This window comes from Echiichthys vipera (genome assembly GCF_963691815.1).
Source record: "Echiichthys vipera genome assembly, chromosome: 1".
NCBI classification, from domain to species: domain Eukaryota; kingdom Metazoa; phylum Chordata; class Actinopteri; order Perciformes; family Trachinidae; genus Echiichthys; species Echiichthys vipera.
The window spans coordinates 28,876,883-28,895,131 of NC_139826.1; the positions used below are offsets into that span (position 1 = coordinate 28,876,883).

At 40.0% G+C, this 18,249-nt stretch overlaps 1 protein-coding gene across 1 annotated transcript in view; it reads right to left on the bottom strand.

Annotated features, from left to right (window-relative positions):
* Window positions 1-387: 387 nt before the first annotated feature.
* The window catches only part of LOC310951498 (protein diaphanous homolog 3-like), a 176,826-nt gene continuing 158,964 nt past the window's right edge, over window positions 388-18,249 (bottom strand). The window contains exon 29 of the mRNA XM_083919754.1: window positions 388-828. Coding sequence (XP_083775880.1) covers window positions 458-828 — 371 coding nt within the window. The 3' untranslated portion in view covers window positions 388-457. The remainder of the gene's footprint in view (window positions 829-18,249) is intronic.

Below are 18,249 nucleotides of genomic sequence, written 5' to 3' on the forward strand. Positions count from 1 at the left end.
TGGGCTGTATTGTCTCTTTTCATCTGTATTGTATGGAACTAATATGCTTATGTGATTCTATTGAATCCAAACTTGGTCATGAAGTGACCTCTGACGACATTCTCTGTGCCAAAGTGTGACCAGCTGTCTGTGCTCTACCTGCTTGAATTTTCTTTGAGAAAAGGATTGATCGAGTGTTAAAAGCATGGTTCAAATTTATTGGTCATTTTTACTACAAATTATTTTTCCTCTTAGCTCAAAAAAAAAGCCATGGTTATTCAATGGTAAGCCTTAATTTAATGGCCCTGCTATTAACTCCTGTCAAATGCTTCACAGCTGCTGACTCCATTTCTTGCTTGTTTACAATACTGAATACAAAATCTTTTTGGTCACATTCAGAGTGTGTTAATATCTGTGGGTGCAAACATACCATCAGCTGTAAATGTATATCATTTCAGAGATAATGTAAAAACAAACCTCACAAGGCCCTAAGTTTGGCTAGGAGAGCCTCTAAATCGCAATCTCCATTGGTGCTGCAGCTGCTGACTGCAGCAACAGTGGATGGCGGCTGGAAGGCCAGAGGCTCTGCTTCATCCTCCATCTCCTTTTCAGTCGGCTTAACTGTCCCTCTCTCCACCACCCTTTCTCTGTCAGGCAAGCGGCTGTGACCCGGGGTGTTCTTGTACCTGCGGCCCGACTCCGAACTTGCAGCAGCCTTGGACCGGGCTGCAGATGGATGGCCTTCATACTCGTTATGGGCCTCCTTGGCAGGGGGAGCTTTCACCACCGTTGAACCTACACTTATATTCTGCCGAGAGCGAGATCTTTGTAAAGGTGCCTTGCTGTTTTCTGTGAGTGAAAACAGGGAGACAAAGCAGTGAACACAAATGTGAATATGAAGGAGGAGAGTGAGAATAAGTTTATCTTTTGAGCGACTAGAAGAAAAGTGCTAATCAAAATACAGATTGACTTACAAACGGGAAAGAGAGGATAATGTTGAAAAAGCAAGCGAAAGAATACAAATGTAATGTCAGTTATCCTACAACAAATACAGAATGATGGAAAAACAGAAAGCATTAGAAAATAATGATGAAGCACTTTAGTATGCATATGAAAGCAGAGGAAGATTATATATACACACACACATGAGCTCACTGTGCAAACTGTCAGTCTGGATAAATAAACACACAAACACACACACCATGGTGGCGTACACTGTGTATACAAACACTGATGAGGACAAATTTTCTGCAGCAGACTGTGGCATGCAGCGAGCTCACAATGATGAAATGGATATGGCTGATCAACCGCAACAGAAACTCAATAACATAGTGCGTTGCCCTTTTCCAATCTCCCAGTCTCTTTTCCTTGTCTCTTACATGACACCCTCCCACCCAGCTCCACCTCCCTTGATTCTACCATTATCATCCATTCTCCTTCCTCCGCTCTTCATCTTAGCTCTCTACTCCTACAGTAGTCCTCTTCATCTTTCTTATTTCTCTCACCTCCCCCTTCCCCCGCTCTCCTCTCAGTCTCCAACCCTCCCTTCGGCTTTCCGACTTAAAACACACCCCCAGACAGACAGTGAAATGGAGTGACGGCCCAGAACAGACCTGCGTTCTGAATTATAATCCCTCTGAGTAGATCTTAGACTTCATCATCAGCATGTGTGCGCTGGAAGGAGAGAATAAATCCATATTCATGTGACCTTGAACGTGAGGCTGAGAGGAGAGGCGCGAGGAAAGACACCACCGCATTTAAAGTTTCCTGAGCCTGAAATGTCTGGCAAACAGGAGTCAAACACAGCAGAGCAGAACAGAGCGACCCGCTCTGTCAGCCAATCGGTAATGAGTTTGGAGCGTGGCCAGTCAGTCATGACAGTGTGTTTTATGGGCCATGCTGACGAATGACAAGGAACGTCCCTGAACACAACCTCTGACAAATAAATAAGGATAAAGGGAGGAAAGAGAGCATACAACAAGGAACCGACTGCAAAATTAAGCATAGAAATCCAAAGAGCACGCACGCACGCACACACACACACTAGGCAAACAAGAGGCTGTGAGGGATTCGAGAGATGAAATGAGTGTGTTGCCTTGTTGCTGTGACTGAACATCCAAGTCCCCTCTCGTTATCTCACCCTTTTTGCCTCTTTTCCTGTTATTACAGTTTCAGTTTTTAAAAGACGACAATTATTCCCCACTGTTGATGCTTTTGCTCCACACTCCCTGATCCTGTCCTTTTCCTTTCCTCTTCCTTCGTAAAACCTACCATCTACCCACCCCCCGCCCCCATCCCGGTTTCTTTGTGCGTGATGAGGGCGATGCCCCACAAACACACACATTTACTACATAAATAACACACTCACATGTTCTGATGTTGAGAAAATTATTGAGTGTGGCATCATCAATTTGCATTTTAATAATTTGTTTACAAAATTTTAAAGCTACCATTTCTGTGTTATCTATGGTATGCTAGTGGCTAGTATCAGACATCAGTTTTTGTGTCAAAATTCAAACATGTTATATTAGCATGTATATATTTTAGCATTTATTACCATGAATTATAATTTAACTATGTTCTGCTCTGCATGGACCCTTAATAAATATATATATATATACCACATAGTGGTGAGAAATACCAAGTACTGTATCAATACAAATAAATTCACATTTAAAAAAAAAGGTAGAAAAAATAAAAAATAAATAAAAACACACTTCAATAAGACCTCTTATCTGAAAGTGCATTTCTTTTCTTCTTAACAGGGTTAGCCTGTAGTTGTGAACATGATCAAAGTGCTGGCAAGTTCAGTTTCTTCTCTGCCAGCCGGTGACACCTCGCTGCCCCTTCCTTTGAAGCCTCACTTGCTTTCAACATGTGCCTTCATCTAAGCTGTGTAAAACGTCTGAGAGATGTAAAACATTTCTCATCTCACAGGTTGAACTTCTTTAACCAACAACTGATACTGGTTTTACAGGAGAACGAGTCGAGTGAAAAGACAAAACCATCCTCTTTCATTGAACATATGCTGTGATGGTAGGGATGTGCATTCATCTCTCTCAGACTGATACAGACTAAGATATATGTTAAGACATGTGTTATAAAACCAAAGATAAACAGAGAGAATGTATTTCAATCGTGCTTAAACTTGACCTTCAAAATGAATGAAAATGTTTTGACTGGCATTTTACCAAGTACAAAACAACCCCTAAAAAATCAACTGCCACATTATCAGTAAATAAAAGAGTACTCGACTTATGTAGCATTGCTTGACTCACAATGGACAGTTAAAAAGGGATTGAAATTGATGCAGTAGAACCAGTGATATTGTCCCTTTTATTCCAAGCATTCCTCTTCCCCACAGTTTCACTCGAGTTTGGTCGGGGTCCAGGTGTGTTATGCTAGTATGCTAGCTAATTTAGCCTCTAGTAGAAAATATGAGGAGTGGGCTACAGAGGTTTGATAACGTCATTTCTTTCTAATTCCACACCCCCAGACACAGACTCAAGTGACAATGGCAATTTATCAGATTTTGTAGCAACAAAAGGCTTTAAACAACTTTTTCCACATATGCAGTAGTACTTCCCAAGACTTGTTAAAAGACTGTGTTGGATTCAATTAAATGTTGGCAACTGGGTATTGTTTACTTCAATTTCAGTGTCATTGCCATCCATCTAAATCTATTACTTCAGACACCAAATGAGTGCATGTCCTTAAATAAAATAACTAATTGCTTTAGTTACTGACTTCAACCAAGAGGAGTAATGGGCAACTATTTTGCAAGGGCACCATCGCAGCGCTGCCCAAGACGATTGTGATTGGTTGGTTGACAGCTCCTGAAGGCAATGTTTCCGCCAGCACTTTATGGTTTTGTAGCATGCTGTTTTCTCGAAAAAGTAAGTTAGTGATGCTACTGTGAAAGATTTTAAGGTGTTATTGTATGATTTTCATTCTGAATTACTTTTGTCCGGATATCTGGAAGCACATGACATTTTTTTCCACAACAGGTTAAACTGGATAAATGTTCAACTTTTTTTGTATTGATGTAGCATTATCTTGGCACCCTTGTATCAATTTTCTGATACATAGCAGTTCATCTTTCACACTTGGTGAGATATCTTCAGCAATCTATTGAAAAAAAGCCTTCCTTGTCCAATATTGGAAAAAAAGTGGGGGAGGTATTCCTTTATTCCATTTGCAAACAGCAGCAAAAAGGAGTTCACGTTACCTCATGTAAGATAATTTGCTCCATTTATATTTGCTGCTTCAAATGATGCAGATAAGCTTTTACTCATCTCTCCTCCTCCCTCCTCTTCTACTCTCTTGAAGTTTGGAGAAGTTAGTAGGCAGACAGGCTTAGGCAGGGAGCCTCAGCGGAGAGATAGAAAGTGAAATCTGGACTGCAGCAGTTTTAGCCTGTCTTTTTCTTTCCCTGACTGTTAAAGCTACACCGCCTGCCACACTTGTGGTGACAATTAACTCATCTACATGAAGAGCTCTTAAGAGATTGGAGAAAAACAGTCAACACATGAGAAAGCCTGGAGATTGGTATTTTCTGTACATCTGTAAAACATCAACAGTGTGATTCTGCTAAACTACCATTCTATGTGTATTTGCTTTCTCTCAGCTTTGCTGTGAAATGTTTCTACTCTCTCACAGTCCACAGCATTTGAACCAGCTACTGACAATGATTCTGTTGCAGCTTGAGACAAGTAAAATCTCAAACAAAGCAGACTAATCTCTGTTCTGAATAGTTTGAGAATATCATCAAGAATCTCAAGATGGAACGAAAGTTTTTTATTAAATGTCTGAGAGGTTGGCCTTTCGAAGGAATGTAAAAGGCCCTGTCCAGTATGGAGCGTTTTTTTTCTTTCTTTTCTATCTGCAAATAGCTGCAGAGAGGAATTCACATCATTCGGTCCATTTGCATTTGCCACTTCTTATACAGATGCAGATGAGCCTTTCCTCTCATCTCTCGCTCCCTCCCCTTCTCTCGACTTTTGCAGTATTTGATCACTTTGTATTTTTTTTTAATTGAGTCTGCATGACTACTGTCTTCTCAGACAGTTAAGTGGCTTTTTTCCCCCCTCTGCGTAGTGATTGACACAACAAGTTGAAGTAAGCAAGATCACTTCTACACACGCCACAAATAACATAGCTAGCTGGCAGGGCAGTTTGCTATATGTTCTGTCTAATGATGATTGTTTGCCCTGTTTGTTTGCATCTATCAAGTAACATTTGGTGCCAATTTACTGCGCAAGGATCTGATTAAATTAATTGAACAAAAAAATACATTTTGTGTACAATTAGACTAGAAATTCAACTAATTATTGCTTAAATTATCAAATAAGTGAGGACTGCAACTCACAACTTCCTCTCCCATTCAACTAATGATTAAATTATCGATTAAGGGAGTAGGACTGTAACTCACAACTTCCTCTCCCTAATGGACGTCTGTACATCGCCAATGAGGTCAGACTATAGATGCAAAACAACCTCATCATTTTCTCGATGTGAGTGTGAGACTGTGCACTGTGCTGTAGAAAACTATGATTTAATCTGCTTGTACATACAGAAAGAAGAGGTGTAGAGGACAGCTATATTTTAGAGTTGAAAGGTTTCATAAATGTGTGTGATTCTCTAATGTTCCCCAGCGAGCCTTGTAGGAGGTAAAAGCTACCAGACAGCTTGTTAGCTTGCCTGTGTGCATTAGGTTGCCTGTAATTAAAGATCATTACTTGGCAACACACCAGCCATTGAAGGTTTGTGCCTTTCTTGTTTGTCGTAGTTAACTGTTTGTGTGCAGAGCGACCTGTCTAGCTTCTCAGTCACATAGAAAAACAGGAGACAGAATTAAAAACGAGGCGAGGCAACAAGCAATGAAAGGAGAGTGTAAAGGACGGGGATGATGACGGAGAATGATGACAAGATGAGCAGACTAAAAAGTCATTGGTATGATTCTGAGGCAATGATTGTGATTTGGACTGGACTATAATAGAGTATGGAAAGAGAGGGAGCAAAAAGGAGACAAAGGAAGAGAAAACAGAAGTGTGGGGATAGATTGTTGACTATTACGAACCCTGTGGGTAATGCGAAAACTAGTACTCTTGTATGTAACTGAAGCCTGACCTGCTCTAGTATCAAAGTGTTTTTCTTTGTTGTGCTTTGATCTGACTCCCCCCTCCACTGTCTCTCATCTCGCATATTCAAGAAGCCCAGATATCTTAATACAGAAGAAAAGATCATCATGTTATCGGAAAAAATCATTTGGAAGTCTTTTAGGAGAATGTGTGCCAGTGTGTATTCATGCGCGCACATAAATACACATTCATGTGCGCACGTGCCAAACAGACACACGTCACTGTGTAGAAACACACACACAGACACACAGACACACACAGACACACAGACACACACAGACACACAGACACACACAGACACACAGACACACACACACACACACACACACACACACACACACACACACACACACACACACACACACACACACACACACACACACACACACACACACACACACACACACACACACACACACACACACACACACACACACACACACACACACACAAACTCTGATGGCAGGGGCAGCCATGCAAGGTGCTGTTTCGTCATCAGGATCTAATCTAATCATTCAGATACACATTCAAACACAGATGGCACCGCCTTCAGGAGCAATTTGTGGTACAGTGTTTTGCTCAAGGACACTTGGACACGCAGACTGAACCGTTGATCTTCCGATTAGTGGATGACCCGCTATACTTCTTGAGCCACAGTGGCAAACATTTAAAAAAAAAAATTCCCATCAGTTATATATTGTTTTAAAGTGAATTTGCTGTTGCTTGGAAACAAAGAATTTGATGAAGTCACATTTCGCTCTGGGAATGACTATTAGATTAATAATAATCAAAAGATAAATTGATAATGAAAATAATCATTAGTTACGGCCAAGGGGCAAGCACGACATCTTGTCATGCCTGCCAGAATTGCATATTTTGATTTAGTGACAGTGATGATCAGTCAAAAAAAGAAAACAGTGTTGGACTGTCACAATCTACACTTTGGCTCGAAGCTCCTTTTCAGGGAAAAAAAAACCCATTCACATTTTGAGTTGAGCTTACACAGGCGCAAAAAAATCAAACCAATATATCGGAAAGATGATACACATTCTTAGAGAAAATCTATGAACAGTAAGTGGAGCCTGAAAATATACCAGACAGGGACAGTTCCTTGACATTTATAGGTCACCCTCTATGACTCACCTACAAACAAATCCATAGTGATCATAAAATTTAACTGGACATGGCAATGATCTCTGCACAAGCACAAATGTGTACATAAGGGCCACACTCATAAAGACATGTCAACAAATGTCCCCTGCCATGCACAAGCAGACATGATTGAGTCATATTAAAATCAAGTCTACATGACAAAGTGAGCAGGGAGTGGGCAGGGGTGTTTGGGTGGTGGACTGCTTAAATCCAAAAAGGGCAACATGGAAGATATAAAAGGGCTGGGCTGGATGTCCCTAAAGTCTTCCACCCCTCAGTGTGAACCCCAGCCACTGTGAGCTGCAGCCAAGCGTGACATTGCGTTAGCACGCCTTGGTGCTTCTAACAATGCCTCAAAAGTGAGCCTGGTTCCCTGCCACTAGTACTGCTATACATACTCCTGGCTCACACTGCATAGGATGGTCTATTGAGAATACAATTAAAACAAACAATACAAAGCATATTTTTTAATGGACCATAATTCAACTTTCCACTGTCAAATGTTAGTGATGTGACGTCTCCCAAGACATCAAAAACCTAGTTGGCATTACAAATTCATTCTCATCGCCTTTTCAAAAGATGACTGTTTGATAGACTGCACATCTTCAATGAACTCAATATACTGTAGACACAAATTGTGCTAAATTGAATGTTTATGGTGACGCAAACACAGATATATGCATTGTCACAGCAAACTAATAACATGATTATAGTGTAATGGCTATTATGATTTCCATATAAAAAGCAGATATTATAACACTGCACTGTACTGTTGGGTAAATATAAAAACAAGTCAAATGAATGGTTATTACCAGTTTAGCATCTGCCAGAAATGGGGGGCGGTGAATATAGAAATATGCAATCCATAATAAACAGGGTAAAAGATGCAAAGAAAGAGGTACGATCCTTTACAATATTTACAAATCTGTTCACCTGTATTACAAAGACAAATACACCTGGCAGATGGCTGTAGCAGCCTGGGCTCTTAGTCCTGCTTTACTTTAATTATACCTACATGCAGGGTAATGGACTGAGAATGTTTCCTCATTCAGGGACAGCATCACTTCCTAGGGTCTGTGTCTCTTCTCTTTGTCTTCCACACACACAAACAGATAAAAGCAGACATCAGACAAACACAGCGAGACAGCCACACGTCACTGTGTAGAAGCAAACACACACACACACACACACACACACACACACACACACACACACACACACACACACACACACACACACACACACACACACACACACACACACACACACACACACACACACACACACACACACACACACACACACACACACACACACACACACACACACACACACACACACACACACACACACACACACACACACACACACACACACACACACACACACACACACACACACACCTACCTTTTCTAATAAGCATCGGCTAGTTCACTGTTACAGGTGTACAGCCAGTGTACTCTGCTACCTCAGGCATGAATTAAACATGTCTCGGTTTCAGGCTCTGCTACCTGTTGTTGTTTGTGTGGTTACTGCTGGTAAATATCCCCAGCAGCCTTAGTCTAATGCATATGTATTTTCCTTCAGTGGCTTCACACTAACTAAGGGTTTCTATCAGACGCTTTCTCCAGCAGTGTACACCTGTCACACTGGGAGAGTAAAATATTGATTCTTCACACGCCTCCAGACACACACCGAAACGCACTTGCGAATGCATCCGCAGACAGACAAACTGACAGAAGCACACATTTCTTTGTTAGCTTCGATTCAGTTTGTAACATGGATTAATGAACTGGCTGGCTGAGGAGAAGTTTATATGATAGATGAGGCGCACAACAGATAGACTTCTGTGTGTTGTAAACAAACAGACTGCAGTGGAGTATAAAGAAAATGCATAGCTGTCTGTGTCCGTAAAACATTTTAAGCCCCAATTTTTTAAATAATAAAAATTGTGTTCAAACGTAAGTAGAATGTATCTTGTTACATTGCTGGTGTTTTTCTTTGATTGATTTTCACTTATCCACATCCAGGTAGGAGATTTTACTAAAATATCAAATCTTATGTATTTGCATGTATTTAAGTTTACACGTATAAATAGGAAGGGTTTGGTATTGAACATCAATACTATTTTGGTAACGACTGCAATGTGTCCTAAGCACAATGTAGCAAAAACTTCTGAAAGCTGGCATTGTATCTCTAATGGGATTCAAAGTTCTTGTATTTAATAATTTTGCTTGTATTTAATATTTAAATGCTTGGCTTCTCAAAATATATATTAAAATCTCTAAATATCTATATTTCTCAATGTAAGATGCAAAAACAATACTTCATTTTGGTATCAGTATTAAAACTTGCATCAAAACTCAGTTAAATTTGTGAATGATAGCCAGGTCTGTGAACCAGTGTATTGAGGTAATGTTTAACACTTCACACCCACAATGCAGCTAGAGATAGATAAACATCAAAATGTTATTTAATATTTCAAACTCCAATGGAAAACTTCCAGTCTTTGTCTCTTCTGTAGTTTCTTTTTTGCCATTGTTTCTGCTGCCGGCTGAGGACTTGTGTTTTACACTCAGGCCGACTCTGACAGCTCTCAATATGCAGGGGCAGTCCTGCCAAACAGACTTATGAATTCCAAACAGCCCGGAGTCATGCTCCATATTTCATTGAAGTTGAATATTTAAAAAGATCAACCCACTCAAAACCCTATAAAACCTATCGTTCTGGGGCCTTGTGTCCTAAAAATAAAATCGCATATGCCATATTGCATTACAGACAGCCACATCAGCCTCCATCTCTTAACCATTTCCCTTTCTCTGTTCCCTTCTCTCTATGACAAAACCCATCTGGTAACCAGCCTGTCTCCATCAACACAGGTTTTCCTCTCTCTCTTTCAAACAACTGCACCCTTTTTCCTGCCCCCTTTATCTCATCTGCTTCCACTTTCTCCCTCTCAATCTGTAACTCACAATTTATTTTCTTTAGTGGTACGGTCTCTTTCACCCCTGAGCTGTCCCTCAACCTCGTCTCTTCTTAGCGAGTCACACAGACCACCAGGAAGAAGAGATGGTTCTCCATTTTTTCAAGCACAATGGACCTTGTTTCTTATTTCAGAAAGTGCACAAGCATAAGATTTAATATGATGCTGCAAAATAAGTGGGGACAGACTGAAACGAAGCATGCTTCTGACAGTACAGTCTTAGTCAGATCAAAATGATCCGCACTTCAATTAAAAAATAAAATCAACATCGACTCATCAAAATGTGAGAAACGACAGTGTAGCAAAAGTGTGTGGGAGTTTCACTTTCACTGTGCCCATACAAGATAGGCTTTGGTTGGTATGGAATAACAATAACATAATTAAGCATCGGGCTATCTAGTTATTTATACGTCACAAGCAGAATTTGAACATATCTGAATGAATGAATTAATTTTCTTTATTTCAAACATGTTAAAAAGAATATGTAGATAGATGGAGCCCTATAGGAAATAAACCTCAAGATGAATATATTCAATAAACAAGCAATATACAGTACATCCGGAAAGTATTCACAGCGTTTCACTTTTCCCCCATTTTATTATGTTACAGCCTTATTCCAAATTGTATTAAATTAATCTCTGTCCTCAAAATTCTACACATAATGCCCCATTATGACCACGTGAAAAAAGTTTTCTTGAGAGTTTTGAAAATGTATTAACATTAAAAAACAAAGAAATCACATTTACGTAAGTATTCACAGCCTTTACCATGAAGCTCAAAATTGAGCTCAAGTGCATCCTGTTTCCACTGATCATCCTTGAGATGTTTCTACAGCTTAAATGGAGTCCACCTGTGGTAAATCCAGTTGATTGGACATGATTTGGAAAGGCACACACCCGTCTATATAAGGTCCCACAGTTGACTGCATGTCAGAGCGCAAACACCAAGCATGAAGTCAAGGGAATTGTCTGTAGACCTCAGAGACAAAATTGTCTCGAGGTACAAATCTGTGGAAGGATAAAGAAAAATATCTGCTGCTTTGAATGTCCCAATGAGCACAGTGGCCTCCATCATTCGTAAATGGAAGAAGTTTGGAACCACCAGGACTCTTCCTAGAGCTGGCCGGCCGTCTAAATTGAGCAATCGGGGGAGAAGGGCGTTGGTCAGGGAAGTGACCAAGAACCCGATGGTCACTCTGTCAGAGCTCCAGCGTTCCTCCGTGGAGAGAGGAGAACCATGCAGAAGGACAACGGTCTCTGCAGCAATCCACCAATCAGGCCTGTATGGAATTTGCCAAAAGGCACCTGAAGGACTCTCAGACCATGAGAAACAAAATTATCTGGTCTGATGAGACAAAGATTGAACTCTTTGGTGTGAATGCCAGGCGTCATGTTTGGAGGAAACCAGGCACTGCTCATCACAAGGCCAATACCATCCCTACAGTCAAGCATGGTGGTGGCAGCATCATGCTATGGGGATGTTTTTCAGCAGCAGGAACTGGCAGACTAGTAAGGATAGAGGGAAAGATGAATGCAGCAATGTACAGAGACATCCTGGATGAAAACCTGCTCCAGAGTGCTCTTGACCTCAGACTAGGGCAACGGTTCATTTTTCAGCAGGACAACGACCCCAAGCACACAGCCAAGATCTCAAAGGAGTGGCTTCAGGACCACTCTGTGAATGTCCTGGAGTGGCCCAGCCAGAGCCCAAACTTGAATCCAATTGAACATCTCTGGAGAGATATGAAAATGGCTGTGCACAGATGTCTTCCATCCAAGCTGATAGAGCTTGAGAGGTACTGCAAAGAAAAATGGGCAAAACTGCCTAAAGAGAGGTGTGCCAAGCTTGTGGCATCATATTTAAAAAGACTTGAGGCTGTAGAGGCTGCCAAAGGTGGTTCTACTAAGTATTAAGCAAAGGCTGAGAATACTTATGTAAATATGATTTCTTTGTTTTTTAATTTTAATACATTTTCAAAACTCTCAAGAAAACTTTTTTTTACGTGGTCATGTGTAGAATTCTGAGGACAGAGATTAATTTAATACAATATGGAATAAGGCTGTAACGTAACAAAATTTTGAAAAAGTGAAAGGCTATGAATACTTTCCGGATGCACTGTATACAATATATTGCAACCCTATATACAAGCAACACATATTTAGATATTACATATCACATGTTCAAAGGGAAGAAGTTTGCACTTGTTTGTTCCTAACCCTTTATCCAATATTCATCATAATTCTTATATAAACAATTTTCCCTATTTTATATACAACCCAATACAATGTTAGTACAAACAATTATCACTATTTTATATATAACCTAATGCAATATACATATAAATAACTATACAGTCCATAACAGTCATTTGCCTCACAGTGTATTAAGTAAAGCTTTTGTCATGAAAGAAAAACAGTGACTTAATATCACCAGTGATTGATTAAACTAAACCAAATGTATGGAGCAGAATCAGTCTTGTATTGGCTGACATCAAGTTCATCATATTGTTCAGTAAATTCCCTTGTAAGATATTACCTCCCAAAAAGGTGATTCCTCTGGCGTGTTACAACAGGGGCGCAACAAGTGGAAAGTGTCACTCAGCACTTATGTCACCTCTGTCTGATATGTGAATGGACCAACAAACAATAAATATGCTGAATATATCTGAGACTTTTTTTGTAGTTTAGTTTAAAACTGAAAAAGTCATATTTAGGAAAGTGTTTGACAGACTGGGCAGATTTTTTTTAAAAGGTTATTTTATTGGCAGTTTTTAAGCCTTTCATCAGATAGGTCAGACATGAAATGGGGCGAGAGAGAGAGAGAGAGGGAGTCACGCAACAAGGGGCCGCAGGTCAGAGTTCGAACCCGCATTTAACCACTGTACCACCGGCCGCCCCTGGGTAGATTTTTTGAACCAGTATAATGGTTGACTCAGAATTAATAACAATTATATCAATATATACAATGATATCATATTATACGTATTATAAACAAACATGGCTAGATACTGAGTAAGGAAAATGTGTTAAACTTTAAAGGAATATCTTCTGCAAAGTGTCCTAATAGCATACACCAATAGTATTATGGCCAAAACACACAAAACGGGTGCAAAGTGCGGCTCACTGCAATAATTACAATTTCCTGCAGCTCTGAACAGCCACCGCATCGTTCCATAGACATTGCATGGTCTGTCACCACAGGCTGCACTTTGCCGCTACTTGGTGTATATTGGCATTACAAAAGTAGTTATGTACTGGTCTTGTGAGGCTAGTACAAAACTTCATCAAATCTAACCCAGACAAAGCAAAATCTCTTATTTTATAATCAAAAAGAGTATTAGTAACTTTTCAGCCATGCTAAATAGCAATATAAAAAATAATATTGATATTATAATAAAATATAGAAATATAGAAAATACCTTAATGCAGGACAAGTTTGATGAACAAAGAAAAGTAAACTGAGAACATAAGGTATTTTTTATACATCAATTGTTTGACCCCATGTGAGACAAATTATATTTAATGTATGTATTGCATGCTGATGGAATTCAATATCAAATTAATCAAAAGTTAGGTAAATGAGAACATGAACAGAGACTTGTGGCAGACCTACTGATACAGAACATAACAAAGACTTTATATTTTATCTACTGACTGAGTTTAACAATATGCAAATTTTACACTTCCACTTGATTTGAGATATAATCTTATATGAATAAACATGACACACGCATGCAGATGCCTGTGGGCAAGAGCGTGTGTACATAACCACCCACCAGTTGAAAGGAAAGAAAATTCAAATCAAGAAGATCAAATCAACCCATGTCAGAATTAAAATTGAGAAACAGGCAAAGCATCAGGCCAAGATGGTGCAATACAGGGTGATTAATAAATACATAAATACCACTAAATGCTAAATGGTGAGAAGCTGTCTATATGACCAGATTATTTAAAACTAAAATGAGATGCCTGGTGTTTGTTTATTTTTCTGACAGTTTGGGCCATAGTAAAATAAGAAGAAATAAAGATCCCTGCCGTTGGAAAGGAGAAAACACTGGTGGAAGTGGAAAAAGAGCAGCTGAGAACAGAAAGCATGTGCATGCAGGGACCAGCATGTTTTCCATGTTGTCATACTGTTTATGCAAACCTAACACTTCATGCAGCTGCTTCAAAGAAAATGCATTCACAGACTTGATTGTGGTGTTTACTGTGAAACACCAGTGAACCAGTTAAGTGAAGACAAATTTGGATTTTCTGGCTTCACTAATTAGAAAAAAACAGCAGCAAGTGGTGAGTCCACATCCAGGCTTTACAACAACCATATCACAGACTTATGGGTCATGTGCAGGCGCTACATGTTCTTCTGCAATCTGCTGTATGGCTGAAGGGCTTTAAGTGCTTACACACTAAGAGAGTAAAGGACTGCCTTAACACCACGTTGCCTTAGAGAAAATCCTGAATTGGCTAAGTTGTTGGTGTTGGTCTGTCTTCTTGTCAGCAACTCAAGTCTGTGAGTCAACAGTAAAAAGAAAGCAAAATTCACTATGATTTACTGCGCTCTCCTTCAAACAGTGGCGCTCAATGCAATTAGAATCATCGCCCAGTGACGGTCAGCTAGCACCACTAATGCAGACGGAGAAACAGAAAGACAGTAAGAGAGTGAGACAGTGCGAGTGAGGCAGTCAGAGAGGAAACAAGTTAAGCGACAAGGCAGTATGGAGTTTAACTCAGCCTTTGTCCAGGGGCCTCTTCCTCAAACTCTCATACAGGCCTGGCAATTAAAAATACATGCATCAATGGTCTATGCAGCTCTCTGAAGAACATACAATGATACATTTACACAACCTTAACAGATGTAAATGAATATAGCCATTCAGCACAGAGTGTGCAGCCAAATGCATGCCTATTTCATATATCTTATGCACTTAGAACTGATGGCCGGCCAGCCTTGTTCGATCCAATGAACCTCTAATCAATGCAGCAGACAAATGACGCAGTGAAATAGGAGGTTGTACACATCATGACTCAGGGGAACACATTAACCCAATCACCTCGCAAGGTATGGATCTGCCCAAAGGAAGCTGTAGTTCATCACACACCGAGTCCTCTGGAAGACAGACATCAGTAGGCCAAGGACAGTGGTGTTGATGAGATTGGGGCATATTGATTGCAATCAATACAGGGCCAAACAGAGGTCTGTGCCCTCTCCAGATGAGGGAACACATTTAAATAGTAAAGCTCCATTCTGTGGCCAGCTGTTAACAAACACCCAGGGGATAACTTTCAAGCTGAGTGGGACCAGTAACAGTGACCTCAGTGTGTGTGTGAATATGGTTACATTGGTGTGTGTGTGCAAGGTAGACGTGTAATTATGGGCAATAAAGGATTTTTTTTTTGTGTATTTCCAAGTGTGTAAAAAAAATCCCATCACTGGTATAGTACATGGATGTAATATCTGTGCAAGTATTGATGGTTAAGCACAAAAACATCCTTAATAGAACTGTCCTGAGGGAGAGAGCGGGGCTTTACTGTAAGTGCGCCATCCATCTAATTCCTTCTGAGATCTCCCATGGGGGCCAAAGCAATCCATGCTCCCCTCAGACATGTTCTATGTCTCGTTCATTGAGTCAATGGCTGTGTGGACAACAGAATGGGTTAATATAGTAAATTGCTGGCAGAGGATCACTTCCAAAAGGGCTGCAAACATGGAAAGCTTTGACTATGAGAAAGAACGATTTGAAATAAAATGTGCACTGATCCATACATGACTGCGTAAACAATCATAGAATCAAAGGTCCTGCTGACAAAGTACTTACACAAATAAATACTTTTGCTAGTTCAGTGCTCATGTTAGGCTTGACCTACAGAAAAACGTGGAGCAGATGTGGAGCAGAAGGTGTTGAGGTAATTTGCTTCTTTGTACATGGTCAAGCTTAAAACTCAAATTCATAGCTTTCTCCAAGACAAAAAACCTTGAGAGAAATCTAAGCGCACATGCACGCACACGCACGCACACACACACAGATAAAGAGAGAGAGAGAGACACACACACACACGATTCAACATCTGGAATCGATGTGCTGGGCTTAATGTCTAAGATACAGCAGCATCAATTCAAACTGTTTGAATCAGGTCTAAGCTGGGAGGGAATCGCAGCTGAATCAATGCAGGTATTTCTGTACCAGAAAAGCCTGAAATGACAAACATATCTTTTCTATTTTTCAAAAACGCAGCTAATAATGTCTTTTACTCTGTGTGTTTCCCTCTCTAGTATCTGCCAGTCTTGTCAGCTCAGTGAAAGTTCAGATCATGGTGTTGACCACCCCTTGCTCAAAAGAAGAGGAGGGAGAAAAACAACTTTGCACTCTGCTGCCTTACATGCTTTATTTTGTCAGGGATTTTGGCTAAAGAGAATCCCATGAAAGATAAACATTTAATATTTATGATTAAGTTGTATAACCTGAAAAACAGGTAACATTGCATGTAGCATTAACAACCCATTCTAAGAGTTGCCATGACACTCTCTGTAGGAGACAAAATAACTGCTCCTGTATACTACCAGCAAAATATACATAAAAAGATATCTGAGGTTGCAGATTGAAACCAATCGAAACTTCTCCTGCGTGCCAAGCACGAAAAGGTGAAGTATGGTAGCCAGTGCAAAAACCCAAATGGCCCTACCTGGAGCTCAGTGTTTGATTTGTCCTTCCTGGGCTACTGTAGAGACATGCCATTGCAAGATGGAAGACTGGAATAGGACCTGTTCCTTATGTAGATAGAAATGGCTCATTCTCAGGTAACCAAAACAATGATTCTTATTTTTACGTGATTATACACTAGAGAAAACCTAAGTTAATCATCTGCTAAGTTATTATCTATCAAAGAGTGTGTTAAAACAATGGTGATTGAGCATATGGCAACTTTCCCACACTCAACATCAAATGTGCCGCACAGTTAGTAGAATTGTCAAAAAAAAAAATCGATAGTCAGAAAATAATCTATACTAAAAATTAGTATCGGATTAGATACTAACTTGCAAAAGAAACAATACTTTTGCTGTCAACAGTGCAGCCTCTGCCTCCTCCAGTTGTCACGTAACTTCACACAACAGTGCTGCAGACAGAAGCCACAGCTCGTCTCTCTGAGCACATGATAGCTGGTTCATCAAGTTAACAACGCTGAGCTGACTGAACACAGCCAGCGTTGATGCTGGAGGACCTTTGAGACTAGAAGATAAACAGGACTGTACAGTGCCTATAAAAAGTCATGATACCAATTGGAAATAGTCACTTTTTTTTGGTTTTACAGCCTGAAATTTTTACACATTTTGCCAATTTTCCAACATTCAAGTGACATTTTATTTTTCGAAATTTCTGAAATTAATAAAAAATTAAAAACTAGAATAGCAGGGTTAGAAAAGTGATGAGTCCATTTAGAATAATAATTATAAATATTCCCAGGTACAACCAATCACCTTCCAGATAACACACCAAGTTAATTGGCCTCCACCTTGGCTCTGATTACTTCAGAATAAAATCAGCTGTTCCTTGAGGAATCCAGTACTAGTAGTGCATGGTGACACAAACAATTCACCATGGTTGGAGAGATGCTTTCAAAAGAGCTACGGGCTAAAGTTGCGGATAGGAATAAGTTAGGAGAAGGATATAAAAATATTTCAAAGGCTTTAACTATCCCTCTGAGTACCATTCAGTGTATTGTCCAGTCACATCCATATAGTGGTAGGCATATGGCACCACCCAGACCGTACCTAGATCAGGTCGCTCCTCTAAACTGGATGACCGAGCTAGGAAAACATTGATCAGGGAAGCTACCAAGAGGCCCATGGTGACCTTGAATGACTTACAAGTCTAAATTGCAGAAGATTGTCGCTCTGTGCATGAGACAACACTTTCACAAGGGTGGCAAGAAAGAAGCCTGTTCTGAAAAAATGTCAAAAATGTTGATTATCGTTTTCGTGCGGCACGGTGGTAAGTAC